Here is a 17,876-nt window from a genome sequence, read left to right on the forward strand (position 1 = left end):
ACAGAAAAACTATAAGGTCAAAATACAACTGTTGACTCAATGAGGTTCTCACTTGATATAGTTTAGCTGGGTCCCCACCCAAATCTCATCTTGAATTGTATTCCCATAATTCCCACGTATTGTTGGAGGGCCCTGGTGGTAGAGAATTTGAATCATGGGGGTGGTTTCACCCATAGTGTTCTCACAGTAGTGAATAAGTCTCATGAGATCTGATGGTTTTATCTAGGGTTTCTGCTTTTGCATCTTCCCCAGTTTCTCTTGCCACCGCCATGTAAGAAGGGCCTTTCGCCTCCCACCATAATTCTTATGACTCTCCAGCCATGTGAAATTGTAAGTCCAATTAAACCTCTTTTTCTTCCGAGTCTCAGGCATGTCTTTATCAGCAGCTGAATACAAACTAATACAGTAAATTAGTACCCGTAGAGTGGGGTGTTGCTGAAAAGATACTCAAAAATGTGAAAGCAACTTTGGAACCGTGTAACAGGCAGAGGTTGCAACAGTTTGGAGGGCTCAGAGCAAGACAGGAAAATGTGGGAAAGTTTGGAACTTCCTAGAGACTTGTTGAATGGCATTGACCAAAAGCCTGATCGCAATATGGATCATAAGGTTCAGGCTGAGGTGGTCTCAGATGGAGATGAGGAACTTGTTGGGAACTGGAGCAAAGGTGACTCTTTTTATGTTTTAGCAAAAAGACTAGTGGCATTTTGCCCCTGCCCTAGAGATTGGTGGAACTTTGAACTTGAGAGAGATGATTTAGGGCATCTGGCAGAAGAAATTTCTAAGCAGTAAAGCATTCAAGAGGTGACTTGGGTGCTGTTAAAGGCACTCAGTTTTAGAAGAGAAACTGAATAAAATAAAAGTTTGGAAAATTTGCAGCCTGACAATGTGATAGAAAATAAAAACCTATTTTCTGGGGAGAAATTCAAGCTGGCTGCAGAATTTTTCATAAGTAACAAGGAGCAGAATGTTAATCCCTAAGACAATGGGGAAAATGTCTCCAAGGCATGTCAGAGGTCTTTATGGCAGCCCCTCCCATCACAGACCTGGAGACCTAGGAGAAAATGGTTTCACGGGCTGGGCCCAGGATCCCTATGTGCAGCCTAGGGACTTGGTGCACTGCATCCCAGCTGCTCCAGCCATGGCTGAAAGGGGCCAATGTGGAACTCAGGCTGTGGCTTCAGAGGGTGTAAGCCCGAAGCCTTTGCAGCTCCCATAAGGTGTTGAGCCTGTGAGTGCACAGAACTCAAGAAATGGGGTTTGGGAACCTCTGCCTAGACTTCTGAAGATGTATGGAAATGCCTGGATGCCTAGGCAGAAGTTCGCTGCAGGGGCTGGGTGCTCACGGATAACCTCTGCAAGGGCAGTGTGGAAGGGAAATGTGAGGTTGGAGCCCCCCACCCCTCTACAATCCCTACTAGGGCACCGCCTAGCGGAGCTGTGAGAAGAGGGTCACCATCCTTCAGACCCCAGAATGGTAGATGCACAGACAGCTTGCACCGTTTGCCTGGAAAAGCCGCAATCAATGCTAGCGCGTGAAAGAAACTGGATGGAAGACTGTATCCTGCAAAGCCACAGAGGCGGAGCTGCCCAAGACCATGGGAACCCACCTCTTGCATCAGCGTGACCTACACGTGAGACCTGGCATCAAAGGAGATCATTTTGGAGCTTTAAAATTTGACTGCCTCACTGGATTTTAGACTAGCACAGGCCCTGTAACCTTTTTGTTTTGGCCAATTTCTCCCATTTAGAACGGCTGTATTTACCCGATAACTGTACTCCCATTGTATCTAAGCAGTAACTAGCTTGCTTTTGATTTTACAGGCTCATAGGCGGAAGGGATTTGCCTTGTCTCAGACGGAACTTTGGACTGTGGACTTTTGGGTTAATTCTGAAATGAGTCAAGACTTTGGGGGACTGTTGGGAAGGCATGACTGGTTTTGAAATGTGAGGACATGATATTTGGAGGGGCCAGGGTGGAATGATATGGTTTGGCTGTGTCCTCACCTAAATCTCGTCTCAAATTGTACTCTTATAATTCCCATGTGTTGTGGGAGGGACCAGTGGGAGATAATTTGAATCATGGGAGCAGTTTCCCCTATACTGTTCTCGTGGTAGTGAATAAATCTTACGAGATCTGATGGTTTTATCAGGGGTTTCTGCTTTTGCATCTCCGTCATTTTCTCTAGCTGCTGCCATGTAAGAAGTGCTTTTCACCTCCCACCATAATTCTGAAACCTCCCAGCCATGTGGAACTGTAAGTCCAATTAAAACTCTTTTTCTTCCCAGTCTCAGGTACGCCCTTAGCAGCAGCATGAAAATGGACTAATACACCACTTAACGAAGTGCTAAGGCTATTCTGCTAAAAAATTAGATCTGTTGATTGACAATAGTGGACAAGAAACTAAGAATAGACATTCAAATCCATCTGATAGTTAGCAATAAGGTAGATAAAGAATCTAGGAGCCACAAAATATGGAGTAAAAACAGTTAAACCAGTTTACTGAACATCACTGGAGTTGGGTTACTATAGGAATGATCAAAGAATATTCCAAATTGAAATTGGAGTGCATTAATATACAGCAGATTATAGGGTTTTAAATCTAAAAAGTACGCATGAAATTAGGTGCCTAAAACATAAAAGGAAGAGAAAGTATATGTACAATATCAACTTCTAGGCATTTTGCTGGAGTAGCACCAGAGTAGCTTAGTAGTGGTCTAAATGCCCAGTAGTCCATAGTAGAGCTGTGAAGGCAATACTATCAAGTGGCCAGTTGCTGCTTGGCCAGTGAAAGAGAAAATAGGCTTCAATTTTAGAATAAGAGAGGTGGACAGAAAGATTTTTTGGGATCAGAATTTTATTCACAGGTTGACCACGTCCCAGAAATCTGGAAACCTATAGGCTTGCCATAGCCAATTGCAGGGAAGTGAGATATATGCAGGCTATATAACTTCTAGAAATTGAAGGCAGGAAAAGTGAAAGTGAGAGGTGGTAGTATGAAGCAAGGTTGGCCACCAGCCACTCTTAAGACAGAGAAAGAGTGTAGGAACCTACTTATTGGACACACAATTCCATGTGAGATAAGAACTCAGTAGTTTAGGAATTGAAACAATGCAAAATCCCAGTCAATAGAAACTGGAGTAACAAAGTCAGATCAGGAAGCAATAAGGAAATGATACAAACTTTGAGGACTACTGCCATCAGGCCTCTCTCATTACCCACATGTAAAAGCAGTCTTCATTTCAGAGTCACAGGTGGGGCTAAATCTAACAACTTGGCCCCCAGTGTCAAAGTTTAGAGGGACACAGAAATAAGAAGTCATTTAGACTCTATTTTCCTCCAGTATTATCACCTTTTAAAATTCCCTATTGCGATTGTTGAAATCCTTACATTGCAACAATTTTGATTATGCCTTGACATCGTTACTTCTTTATTTTACCTGCCTTATGATTTAGTCACATCAGAAATTCTAGAGGCCTTACATTTTTTCACAGCTATACTTCGCATAGACTTCAACATTTGAAGCTCCTGATTTCCACTTCCATTGCCATTCCCTCATCAAATTTTTTACATCTTCTTTCTATACAATTGTCTTTGTTTGTATCTACTTGTTCACAAGGTTTCTCTTATAGTCTAATTAGTTTAACAGTTCAAGTTTTAAAAAGCTAAATTGATTTCACATTAATCTCTGACCCTTCACCCAAGAGAGAAAAGGAAAGATAATAAGGTAAAATGTTTGCAGTTTTATTTGCTATTATGAATTTTCTTCACTTGATAATGCTTGAGTGTGATTTCTCATGACTTTTTTTAAAAAAGTAGTTACCTATTTATGCTTTTAAGACTTTATTTAAAAAATATTCAAAAAATATTCAAAATATTCAAAAATAATGTATTCCAGCATATCTTCAAGAGACTGTTTTTCAACATGCCAACTCAGCATACTTTTCTATCCATCTTTATATTGTACTATTTCATATTTCAATATCCATGTTTCTGTCATTTAGCTAATTTTTCTAAGGAACTAAAACAATCCAAAAAAACTGTACAGATATAAAAATTGATCATTAAAAACTGCTTATATTTATGATGTGATTATAATTCCATTTCTACTGTTGAGTTTTTTTCAGTTAATAGGTTAATAAAACACACAATTCATCAAATATCTTTTAACTGTTAATGAAAAACAAACATGCATGCTTAATTATGTTACAAAAACATAAAATTCAAATATGCTAACATACACAAATACCACATATAAAGAGAAATTAAAGAAATATGGCTCAGGATATCAAATATAAACTTGCTAAACTATGTTCTTACTATCTCCTAGATAATTATTAATAAAAAGTAACATTAACATAAATCTATTACATCATTCCATAGTAATATTCATAATCTTTATACAACAAATAAAATCACACAAAACTAATGAGTATGAAGAAGAGATACTAAGAAAAAAGTTTGTGTGGAATATTAAATTTAATAAAATTGCCATTTGCCTCCACCCTCACCTCACCAAAAAAAGCTGTGTGAATCTTGTTGCTATGACAAGATCACTTTTTCTTTCAACTATGCAATAATTATAAAATTCTATTCCAGGGTAAATGTGATTTAAATGTTGCACAGAAAAGGATATCATAGACAAATATTTGTCTGAGGTTTTAGTAATACTTTAAAATTTTCTAACAGTTTTCCATCCCCAAGTAAAATATCTTTGAAAAACTTACAATCTCAAAAAACAGAAGAAAGCTCACCTTATTACAAAATTGTGACTGTCAATCTCCTTTCCACATTCACTGTCTAACAGAATGCCAGAATTTCCAACAACTGCACAGGTCTTAAACCTGCGATTCTTCATTGGTGAAACTTCAGGTAGGAGGCTATGTAGATCATGAGAAATGTTTAGTGTCCGGCGCCTGTCAAGCACATAGTGTATGACATCACCAGGCTTAAAACTGCTCTTGACCACTGACACATCTCGTTCTGCATCTAAGAAACGAAGTATGTTCTTCCTGTATTTGAAATACAAGCAAAGTTTTACATTACCATCAGCATATCCAAGAACTGATGGTGTCATTTACAAAGTAACATAAGACAAAATACAAATTGGCAAACTATTAATCTTAGATTACCAAATTGGTAAGCTATGAATCTTAGGTGGTGATTAAACCAATGAATTAAGTTGATTCTATGAGAAATAAAATTTTAAAAATCATTTGCACAGATTCTTAATGACTGTATACATAGATATAGTATAAACATCTATTTGTGGAGTTATAAAAAGCACTCCAATTATCAAAATATATAGAAAAATTGGTTTATTAAGTAAAACACAGTGGCCATGACTTGACTTTGAATAGTTATTCTGCTAGCTTCAGCCTATTTTGATAGTCATAAATGTTGTTTAATATCATCTAGTTAAGGTGGAGAGAAATAATTTGAGATTGTTTTTGATTGTATCATAGTTAATGCTATTAAAAGGAATGAACTTCTCAAACTTATATACATTTATACATATGATATGTATATTATAATTATCTAAAGAAGAATTAAAACTATAGCAATAGATGTATATGCAACTTTTTCTCTAAGATCAAGAGTCCTGGAAGTAAGATGGATACATCAAAGACAAAATGAATAGATAGAACATTGGACTCTGTGTGGCAGAGGTAGCTAATTATTCCTTAGTTTCCTTTCTTCTCTTCTTCCTTCTAATATTTGAACCTTCTAAGTTTTACTTGGGCACATGGATGCTCAGCTAGAATATTTGCAAATCTCAAAACCCAAGTAGAGCTCAGTTGGGTCATGCAAGTTAGTTTTCTTAATTAAATAGGATATGAGTGGATCATGTGAGTTTAAGTGAGAAATAAAGAAATTTCCTACTTGTTTGGCCACTAAATTTTAAGGTTACTTTTTTGGTCAATACTTAGCCTAGCCCATACCTAATATATAAATTGATAACAAATTGAGAGGCTACATGAACGTAAATATATGCATATGCTAAGTAGGTAGATGATGGAAAATGATTATAATATATATATATAGCTGGCTGGAAAACTGATGATCCTTGGCATGATATAGAAAAGCACCTGATACAGTTGCTGTCTTCAATAATTTGGAAGTTGTGCCATGCATCTAATAAATATGTTGTTCTTGAATAATTGTTTAAAATGTGTCTGTATGTTGGTTTACGTTAGTTTCTCCTTTTAGTAAGGCACTAGAAGTGGTGAAGTCAGGCATAAAATAGCCAACTAACTTGCATGCTGAGATGAAAGGGAATACATATCTGGCAGTGCCTGTAATCTAAACTGTGTGAGAGTCTATTGATTGGGACCTTTTAAATGTTCCTGTAACCCCAATCAGCAAGAGATACCATTATAAATTGGAGCCATCCAGGCAGCAAAAGGGATATTGCCTTCGCATATAAGTCCATAGATTAAAATGACTTAAGGGTAGCTGCCATTAAATTGAGAGGAGGAAAGGATAGGTCAGAGTAATTAGAGGAGAGTTCGAAGGCTTAAGAACAATGAGCAGAAGAAATCACTGGATGAGGTTATTTACACCTGGAACTAACAAGAAGGGAAGAGTCCGGGACCCTAGTAGGTTTTAAGGAAAAAAAAAATACATATATATATATGGCTTTAATATCCGAGCTCTAGAGAAACATGAATCAACAAAATCTAATGCTTAATATGCATGCTTTTCCAGTACAAGTTTTCCTAGTATGTGGTCAAGTTATTACCTGATATTCAAAGCAGGGGGTTGTGTTTGACTCAAACTATGAACCTGGCCTACAAAAGTCTGGAATTGTTTGATTCTAGGGGTATCCAACATAATAGGGGACATACAACATAATACCAGCAAAAAGCAATTTGAGAAAACGCTACACCTAGTTTGGAAATTGGATATTATTTACTAAAGGGCTCTTAGTGCAAGCTTGTATTTTCAATGTAATAAAAACAATGTCATTATTATAACATTTAAGATATGATGGAAACATTTTTCCTCTAGTGCTCTTATTTTTTAAGTTCATCACAATTGGTAAATTTTATTAGTGAGAGCAGAATATAACCTCATCCCTTGACTCCATCAAAAGAGTAATTCTCTAACTCAGAAGGCATAAGCATGATTAGCAAAGAAGGGAGGAAAGTAACTCATATCTTTTCTTTTGTTGTCTTTATTTTGATTTGCTCTAAATATTTTCCAGTTTAATATTTGTTCTAATTAGAAAACCAAGTGATTGAAAAACTCTGCTCTAATTTTATAAACAAGAAATATGTCCACCAGCTAGTTGAAAAAATAATGTTATGATCTTTTTCCCCAAATATTCTGAATATCAGGTTCAAAAACAGTAGAATTTGTACAGAAAAGCCTATACAAATGCTCTACAAATGAAATCACAAAAATTGATAGAAATACCACTGACACATCATAACAGTTTATCTTAACAAAGTCCAGGTTATATAAGAAGATAATTATATTTTAAATAAGCAACCCTAGGGCTTATGCATTATAGAAACTGGAAAAGTGTTTATGTCAAGCACTTAATGATTTTTCACAAAAGTTAACAACTAGTACCAAAAGTGTCAATATACAGAAATTTTTGTATATATTTATTGAGTACCACTTATTTGTCTGGTGAATAATTAATATCTGACACCTGTACTTCAACAGAAATTTCTCATTTCCTGTGAAAACGACAAGGCTGGCTCTAAAATAGAGACTACACGGATGTGGTTAAATCATCAAGCTAGATGGTGTTATCGTTTTTCTTTGAATATAATTTAAATGGGTTGCTGTAGATCTATTTGAAGATGTACACTCCCAAGAAGTGGCATGTTTGCAAGCTGCAGAGTAGATTAGTGGTCCTGATTTGAAAAAAGACTCTGTAGCTTGGAAATCCGAAAGGGAAAATCTATTTTATTTGGTCAAAAAAGTTAACACATGCTAGTCAACTAACGTCAAAAGGGACTTTCCAATAACAGCACCTTTGATGTGTTATAGACAGTTAGTTGCAAAAATAATGTAAAACATGTCTTTTAAGTTCCTGATTATAATTAAACCTCTTTATTTTATTTACTCTTAAGGAAAAATGATTTAAAAAGGGAACTATAAGAGTTAAGCACAGTTTTAAAAGACATCATATTGTCTAACTCTTAGGAGAAACTAATGCTTAATAAGAGAAATAATTATTAAATGCAGATTATAATTATGTGTTTTTCCAATGTTGTTATAGGCTCAGCAGTATTTTTTCAACTGAAGCAGTGAAAATAGTAAAAGTGATTTCAAAACAGAAAAGACTACCAACTCACATAGACTAATCAAAATATAAAAACACAAAAAACTTAGGCAAAACTTGGAATTCGATATTTTACAAAGTAAAAAGAAAAAGAGGTAAACTTGAGTGACTCTGGGTTTGTTTGTTTGTTTGTTTTTTCTTATTCCTGAACCAAACTTTTAGTTTCTGTTTTAGGTCTTCTACGTATGGAAAATTATCTGAGTTAAGATTCCATTTATAGGATCCAAGAAAGACTGAAAGTAATTACTATGAGTGAATAATATTATGACTTAAGTGCTTAATAATTTTTGGAAACAGTAAGAAAAGGTTAGTTTTTTATCTCCTAGTGCAAACAGTTTTTAGATTGTAGATGTAATGGCGAATTAAAAGCTTTGTGAATTTGCTAAGTCTAGTTGTTGTTCAGACTATAAATATGAAAAAAAATTCAAATATAATTAGCTAAATGTCATTGGAAGCATAGAAAACTCCTGTACTTAAACTGAACTGAAACAACACCATGTCCCCAAGGAGAACATATATGCTTTTGCTAAGAAGACAATTGATAGAAATTTTTGTTTAACAGCAGGTCAAAAAAAATTATTTCAGCAATGAGAGAGGTAGAAAGAAAACTGGCTTTAATATCTGCGCTCTATCTAGAGACACATGAATCAACAAAAGCTAATGCTTAATATGCATGCTTTACCAGTACAAGTTTTCCTAGTACGTGGTCAAGTTATTACCCGATATTCAAAGCAAGGGGTTGTGTTTTCTGTGCATGACTCAAAAGAACAAACAAACAAAAAAAGACCCTTCACAGGTCTTTAACTGTCATTTTGTGATCATAATTCAACTTTTGAATCCTCATGAGATAAGCAAACACCTAAATTGAGCAACTATTTTAACGTTAAAGATAACTGAAGGAATCTGAAAATCTGTTTCATTTTCAGTGAAACTAAATATCTTAGTCATAAAAACTATTTTTTGTTAGGCACTATCAGCATTAAACTGAAAGGTTGGTTTGGACTGTTGAACTGACAACAAGTAGAGTTCTACCCAGAAACTTTTAACTGAATTTTCAACTAGAACTTCCCTTTCAACGTCACCTATCACTTGAAATAGCAACTGCAGAATCCCAGAAAATTAATTTACTAAACATTGTTTAGTAACAAGTTTTCACTTATGAAATGTTAAATATAACTAAGTTATCACCAAGTGCCACTCTTCTCTGTAGGTTTCTTGGCAATAATAAGTACACAGTTGCAACTAAAATTTAATCTAAATGACATTGTTAACTCCATCAGAAACTACTGTGTGACGAATCTTATAGGTGGAATGTATCACAAGTTGAGAAGCAAATTAGGCTATGATACATATGTTAGGAATCAGTTTTTGCAAACTTTAGACACTGACTACAAAAAAAATCACTGTAAATTAAGTTAGTACTGACCCAGTTCACTAAAAGAAAATAAAAAGTAAAACTAAAAAATGCCCAGTGTTTCATTATGCCTACAAAAAAACAGAGAGAACACACATTTTTTATTTGTTTGTTTTGAAAGATTATTTTTGCAAGGCAACTTGTCTTAAAGCTCTGGAAGAATAAAATGTGTAACTGTACCTTGTTTAGGATTTCTAAGTCCTAGCAGTTATGGGAAAGACATCTTAGTGTCAAAAAAAAAATCTTAAACACAACAAATGAAAAGGCAAAATTGTCCCACAATACTTGATGAAGAGCATTTTTAGTTTAATTTACACCCTAGAGTGCCATTTGATATTTGGTCCAGAATTTGGTAATGTTGAATGAAAAATGTCTTTTGTTATTTTAGAGCAAAGAGAATCATTTATTCCATAATGATAAATTTTAATAATATACATTTGGGTACTAAAATATATTCTTAACAAAATTATTTTATAAGATCCTGGTTCCTCAGTCAGGAGGTCTGGGTTTGAATCTTGACACTGCCACTAATAAGCTTTGTGACCCAAGATTAGCTCTACCGGTAACTTATTGATCAAAGCAAGTAGAAGATAGTATAAACATTGTATGTAGAAGTTTTTGTAAAGTAAATCTATGTATGCAATAGGAAATTTTTCTTGTCAGTTAAGCATATATAAATTTGCAATTATGTTTAGTTAACCTGCAGGTTTGATGTATTTCAGATTATTGATATATCATGACACTAAGAGCTGAAATATTTTTTCTAATTATGATGTGATAAAGCTATCCTGATGTGTACATTTGTACATTTCTATACATCTATAATTGATGTTTGCACTTTTCGGGGTTTCTAGTCAACATGTAAAAAACAATAACAAAAAAAGAAAATAAATAATCCAAATATGGAAAAAAAGTCAATTTGCAAGTATTGGACATAACTACATAATCTCTCGTACGATGTTCACAGATTTATTCACAACATCTAATGCATCTTAAATGTGTTATTTTTTAGCTTATAATAATAAAGAACAAACTTTTATCAACAATATCAAGGCTTAAAACTAAGATAATTATTTTGAGTGCAAAGTTAGCTGTAGAATGCATAAACTCCATATATCGTGAATCCTCAAAGTACAGTGAAGTAACGGAACCATCTCTCATAGACAACTGCATAGAAGTACAGTTGTTTGATGAATACATATGAACCGATTCTTGGTGTGCTTATGAAAATAAAATAAGGCATGTGGGAACGAAGGGATTAGTAATAGGGTTGAAAATCATATCCACAAATGTAAAAAAAAATTATCTCAGGAACTGTTTTCACATTTTATTATGTGGACAATTATTAGGAATATAATAAGAACATTATAAGTTTAATAAGATTTTTAAATTTCAAAGATTTATAATCATAGTTGAATCAGTAAGATAAAAAAATGGTTGGAAATAATGTCTTAATGTTCTCAATCACAAGCGAGAGTTGAACAATGAGAACACATGGACACAGGGAGGGGACCATCACACACCCGGGCCTGTCGGGAGGTGATGGACAAGGGGAGGAGAGCATTAGGACAAATACTTTATGCATGCAGGGCTTAAAACCTAGATGAGGGGTTGATAGGTGCAGCAAACCACCATGGCACATATGTACCTGTGTAACAAACCTGCATGCTCTGCACACATCCTGGAACTTAAAGTAAAATAAAAAATAAATAAAAATAAAAATAAACAAAAACTTAAAAGTAGAATTTTGAAAACACTTTTAAAATTTACCCACACCCAATCACTGACCCAAAGTGATATGGAAATTCTTAAATGCCAGAAAAGTGAGGAAGAAAGAAAATAATAACAATAATAATAAACGATCCATAATTAGTTTCCAATATGTCTTTTCAAAAATATTTGCAAAAGCTAAGCCAACAGTCAGATATTTTCATATTCTAAATTTTTTTATTACAGGTATCAAACTGATTAATACTCACTAGTCATTTCTGCTATAGCCAATTCTAATTTTTATGAACTCTTTGCACATTGTACAATAATGGTTTTACAAATTATCCTTTCCTTTCAAGGAAGTGACAACTTTGTATGTATTATTCAACATTTGTTCATTGTTTTATTGTTTATTTCTTTAATCTGTTAAGGAGAACCATACAAAAATAGTACTAACATTTCATTCATACTATCAGCTATTATAATTGAAAATAGATCACCCTCAAATACATGAATGTAATGCTCATTGATTTGTAAAATTGTAATACGAATCTTTTGGGTCAAGTTAGGCTTACTACCCTTCACTTGAATATGTTATTAATAGCAAAATGTATATAGCCTATTTATAGTATTTGAGTTTTATATAGCTATTAGGAAAGGCATGACCAGATATAATACTTGAACTAGTGTCAATTACTTATTTAATTTACTTATTAGATTTTTTGCTATCTGACACATTATTTAGCATGGCTAGATATACTAGTTAAACTATTACAATATTTTATTTTACTTTCTTCCATCAGGTTTCTTTACCAGATCTCTATAGCCTTAATTGGCTCCTTTCTTGGTAAGCCATCCAATTTGAAAGTTATTTTTCTGCTTACAGATCAAATTTTTGCTATTTAATCACCTATCTCTCTCTCTTTCCAATATACCTTCAAGAAATATGAATCTTTACTCCATTCTAAACCAAAGTATATCTGTGTTTATAACCCCACATCAACTCACATCTTGTGACTTTTTCCTCATAATTATCTCATCTCTCACAGGGTTTCTAAATTCAAATATAAGGATGGGGATATGCGACAGAGAAGAATGCACTTGACAAGTATCATGAAAGATGTGAGCTCCAGGTATGAAAATGTCAAACTTGAGAGACCATGACTAGGGTCAGCTTTAACCAGCTAAACCTTAGGAAGAGTACAGATTCAGAGTTGTCAAATCATTCAATTTCTCAAGAGTTTATGGAAATCTGTACTTTTATTTAAAAGCCTCCTGGTTTTTAATATTGGCTTTAAGGTTTCTTTTTTATTTATCCAGTGGAAATAAATTTTGCTTGCTGGCCATATTCTACCCAGAAGTCATTGATTTATGAGCTCTGTCATCAGACTCTACTCATCTATTCATTCTTGTAGGAGGCACATGAATATAGAAAGCTCCCACCAAACTAAAAGCAAACAAACACACACCACTTGACATTGCCATGATTTGATTCCTGTTTCCCTTTCCAGTCAATTTCAAACCTTTAAACCAAGGTAGTAATACTATTCCTACATTGCCCTGATGCCCATATTTTTAAAATTTCCAGACATTCATTCAAGTAAATTTCAACATGCTGTAATTATCTTTGCTCCAAAACATTGTGTGAAATTTCTGTGCATACTCTAAAGATGAGTGTAATAGACTAATAGACTCTTCCTTCAAATTTCTTATAATCTACATTAAAGGTAGGTATAATCCAAGAAGTGAGTAGGTAGAAACCCAAGAAAATTAATTAGCCCCTTATATCTTAGTCACTAAGCTACACCTATAAAATCTGTGTGTTAATGCTAACTATTAATTGACTTTTGGATTATTTTATTATATAACGAATGTATTCTTTCACACTTTTAGTGAGTTCTTGTTTACTGAAATGCTGTGATTCAAATATACCAACCAATACAGTAATGCAATGTAACTATAAAGAAAAAACAATCTTCCTGTTTCCTCCATAATTAAGAAGGTATGACCCTAGCTTTCTTATTAGTAACAGGTTTATATCAGAAGAAAATTACATACTGGATAAACGTAGGCATGGAGTATGATTTCAAGAGTGGGTTTCAGCTAAAATGACTAGTCTTACAAAGAAGAAGTCAGTAATCTAGAAAGCTTATTTTCTGATTTTTATCCAATTTTTAAAACATGAGCCCACACAGAAATACTCATTCACAGGATAAGACTAATTTATTTATAATCGTCAGCACAATAGAGTGTAATAGGCTCTAATTTTCAGCTAGTTGAGAAAACCCAAAAGAAGAATGAAGACTCAATAGGGAAGTTAAAGATAATTCTTAAAATATATGTCCATCCTGAGTAATTGAGTGAAGTATGTTAAATATTAGTACTCTGCTGAATATTTTATTCTATTAGTATAAAGACACTGTATTCAAAACTCACATATTCATCCTTAAATCTCTGACTATATAATGATTTCAGTTTTATGGTTTCATATTCTTCAGTGAGCAACATTAAATAGAGCTGGTTCATTCTTTTATTTAAGTATTCATACTTAAACCATAAATCAAGTGTTGAATACAAGTTTGCCAAGCCCAACGTATTTGAGAACATGATGTGAAATTTATTATGCCTTAGTAAAGAAACTCACCTTATCTCTAGGACCAAAGAGGAATTGATTTTCCAACCTTCTACATTGTGCTGGAAGATTGAAGAGCCAGCCTTTCGAATGATTTTATCAGAGCTATTGACAAGTGACCGACTCAAAGACAATTCACCATCTCTGAAACAAAACAAAATTGCCAGCTTTGTGAAAGTAAGAAACATTTTGTGTATACAGCACAGTACATAATTTGAATTAATTACTGGTGATGAATTTTAGATACTTTTTCCCCTACAAGTTAGAAGGAAATATGCAAGCATGATAAAAGGTGTTATGAGGATTAAGTGAATATGACTATCAGGACAAGAATCTACACGTAATATTTTTGAAATTAAACAATTTCTGAATAAAAAAAGATCTCTATGGTACTTAAAGAAAAAAATCACCAAGTATAAAGACAGAATTACATAATTCAGCAATCTCTCCTCTGGGCATATACCCAAAGGAATTGAAATCAGTATGTCAAAGAGATGCTTGCAGTCCCAAGTTCATTGCACCATTATTCACAACAGCCAAGATATAGAAATAATATAACTGTCCATTAACAGAGGAATAGATAACGAAAATGTGGTATATATACCAATGGAGTACTATTCAGCCCTTAAAAAGAACAAAATCCTGCCATTTGTGCTAACATGAATGAACCTAGAGGACCTTAAGGTAAGTGAATAAGTCTAAAACATAGAGATAAATACCTTATAATTGCACTTACATATTGATTCTAAAACAGTGGAAATCATAGAAGTAGAGAACAGAACATTGGGAAGAAGGAGTGAATGGGGAATGGGGAGAAATTGGTCAATAGGTACAAAATTTCACACTTAGACGGGAGGAATAAGTTCTGTTGCACAACACAGTGACAATAGTTAATAATATTGTATATTTTTAAGTAGCTCCAAGAGATTTTAAATGTTCACACTACAAAGAAGTGACATGATTTTGAGGTGATGGATATGCTAATTAGCCTGATCTTATCATTACAAAGTGTATACTTGTGTAGAAACTTCACATTGTATCCCGTAAATATATACAATTTTTTGGCAACTAAAATAAGATAAAACAAATAAGCTCTGTTTCCTCACTAGCTCTGTTTAGACAACAGAGACAGAATGTTTTGTCAGTGCTCCTCCATCTGTATAATTGTGATTCCTAAGATTGTAATTTCATTTTTACAGAAGGCATATATGCATAATAGAAGGGGCTTCTGTTTTGAAGCAAGAATAACTTGGAATATCAGGTGATCTGGGCATGTTTGTGATTCTATGACTTGCTTGAGTTCCTAGACTCTATTCTCTTTCTAAGCCACAGTAGTCTTACCTTACCTTGAAAATTACAATAACTTTATGTAATATACAATGGCTTTGTGAGGATCAAGTAAGGCTCTGCATGTAAAAGTAATTTTTCAAAAATTGCATTGATTTCAAAACATCTCAACAATGAGTCACTTCCCTGACAGTTGGTGGAGAGACAGAGATTATAGTAGAGAGAAAACTCATTAAGTAGTCATTATTATTAGTATTTTCTCTTACATTAAAAAAACTACCTCCCTGCAACCAATAGTGTCAAGCTAGTATATCATGTGGCATGGTACTAGCTGAGGTGCTGGTGGGAGTGATGATGCTGGCAGATACCTGTAATAGCATGCATGCCATTAAAACATTTATAGCTGAATAAATTCATTATTCAATAGACCATTTTCTTGTACTTTATAAATGTAAACCCAGACTCAGAAAATCAAAATCTACTTCTTATGGTATACGAATAGTAACCATAGCCCTTTGAATATTTGTATTTATTTCTTTACATCGCCTTTTACTTCTTAGAAAGTCAAAAATATGGTTAAAAAATAACATGACTATTTGCTCCATAACAAAGTCTAAATCTGTGTTTTTTTAATGCAGGCAATCCTCTCCTAGTATCAATGGAAACATTGCCTGTGTAACAGCTAGTGGATGAATTCTGTAATTGAAGCCTTATAGTTTGGTATTTTGGTTTGCATTCTTTTTTAAACATGTTAGCTTAAATCTGAAGCAGCTCAAAGCATCATAGGCTGCTACTCCCTGTGAAATTCATAATTCTATAAAAATTAATATCTTAAACTATCCTACTGATGAAAATGATATGTTTGCATGCCTATGCATGGCAAATAATGATTGCCTTACAGGGAGCATTTAGGATGCCAGAAAACACGGGGTGTGCTTTACTGACCATCGGCCCAGAAGTCAATTTTTATATTATATTTATAATGATAATAGCTACTTATGAATAAAAATGTGGTTATACACAGAAGCTAACGTTCACACTTTGGGAGCTATGACTACATGGTTTCAGGTGCAAACTATCACTATTTCTGTGGATAAGGTATATTTCTAATCATCACCTTATTAATTGATGTATCAGTGTCATCTTTTTCTAACCACAGATTGATATCATTACAATAATTATTTTCACCACCAATAAACTTTCATAGGAGAAATAAAAATATGCATGGGCTTGCACTCTTTAAAATGTGTGGAAGAGCTGGGTATGGTTGGCAGTGCCTACTCAGGGGGCTGAGGTGGGGGGATTACTTGATCCTAGGAGTTAGAGACCAGCGTGGGTAACATCACAAGTCCCTGTCTCTAAAAACTAAATAATTAATTACATAAATAATCTATAGATGATTGCTTCATTGACCTGGAAATACAGATACATTTTTACATGGCAGAATGTTTAATATGATGTTTTCAGTTGTGCCAAGCCTTTTCAGAATATCCAAGATTTAAAAAGTTTAAATCAGTGTTCTATGAATAAAATGCTACCATTTTACTCCGCTGTTTGAATTGCTTTCATTGAGCTGGTGATAAGCCAAATTTCAGACTTTTATCACTGGAAAGAATTTTGAATGAAAATATCTACAACTAGTCACACTTTTTATAGTCAGTGTGGGAGAAGGTCAAACTTAGTACAATCTGAAGCTCTAGAGTAAATTTCTCTGTATAAAGTTAAATGGGTCCCATGGGATGTTTCACTCCTGACCTTGGTAGCATTCAGTCTCAGAAAAGGCTCTTCCTTCCCATGAATGCGAAGCTTGAAGGATGTTGCCACCCCCCTACTTATCTCTCATTCCAGATCAGACATGACTTTTGAACAGCTGCACTGAAAACATTTATTGCATAGGATCATCTACAAGAAGATTCAATATGTACTTTTAAAAGGAAAATAGCGAAACACATCAACGAAATCACTCCACATAAATCAATATAATACAAAGGATCCCTGCTTATTTGGATCAAAGAAAAATTCACTAAGATGGTCATCTATGTGATACCAGTGGCAGGAATTAATCATTTTTTAGGTAACCTAGTGTCTACAAATATTTCCAGGCTTCACCACAATTTACTTCATTAGTTTTGCAGTACGTAAGACATATGATTAATTTCACTTCATGGTATTAGGTCTCAAAAGCCCCGTATTCCACCCTACTGAAACTCTTCATGACTTGGCTTTTGAATGTATTTGTTCCCTTTTAACTAGGTTAAAGTTCCTCTTTAATATAAAAATTAAAATAAAGAACTTGCATGAAACTAAGCCTGAATACACATAGCAGGCCATTTTGTATTTTCATTACCTAAGTGTCAAACAACTAAAAATAAAGATGATAGTTTCTACCTTAATTTATGAGTTTTAGTAGAATTGTGAAATGTGAAATGTGAAGTAAAGTGCAAATTCTAGATTTCTGCACTCACGAGGTTGTGTTTCATCCTAGAACAAACTGGGACTAACTTTGCTGTCAATGGTAATACTCTAAGTAAAAATA

At 34.0% G+C, this 17,876-nt stretch overlaps 1 protein-coding gene across 1 annotated transcript in view; it reads right to left on the bottom strand.

The window, feature by feature from the left end:
* ST8SIA4 (ST8 alpha-N-acetyl-neuraminide alpha-2,8-sialyltransferase 4) overlaps positions 1-17,876 on the bottom strand; it is a 103,401-nt gene that overhangs the window by 77,869 nt on the left and 7,656 nt on the right. Inside the window, 2 exon segments of the mRNA XM_003828328.6 lie at positions 4,753-5,010; positions 14,066-14,197. Of these exon segments, the coding sequence (XP_003828376.2) occupies positions 4,753-5,010; positions 14,066-14,197 (390 nt within the window).

The sequence above is a fragment of the Pan paniscus genome, chromosome 4 (genome assembly GCF_029289425.2).
Source record: "Pan paniscus chromosome 4, NHGRI_mPanPan1-v2.0_pri, whole genome shotgun sequence".
In the NCBI taxonomy this organism is placed as follows: domain Eukaryota; kingdom Metazoa; phylum Chordata; class Mammalia; order Primates; family Hominidae; genus Pan; species Pan paniscus.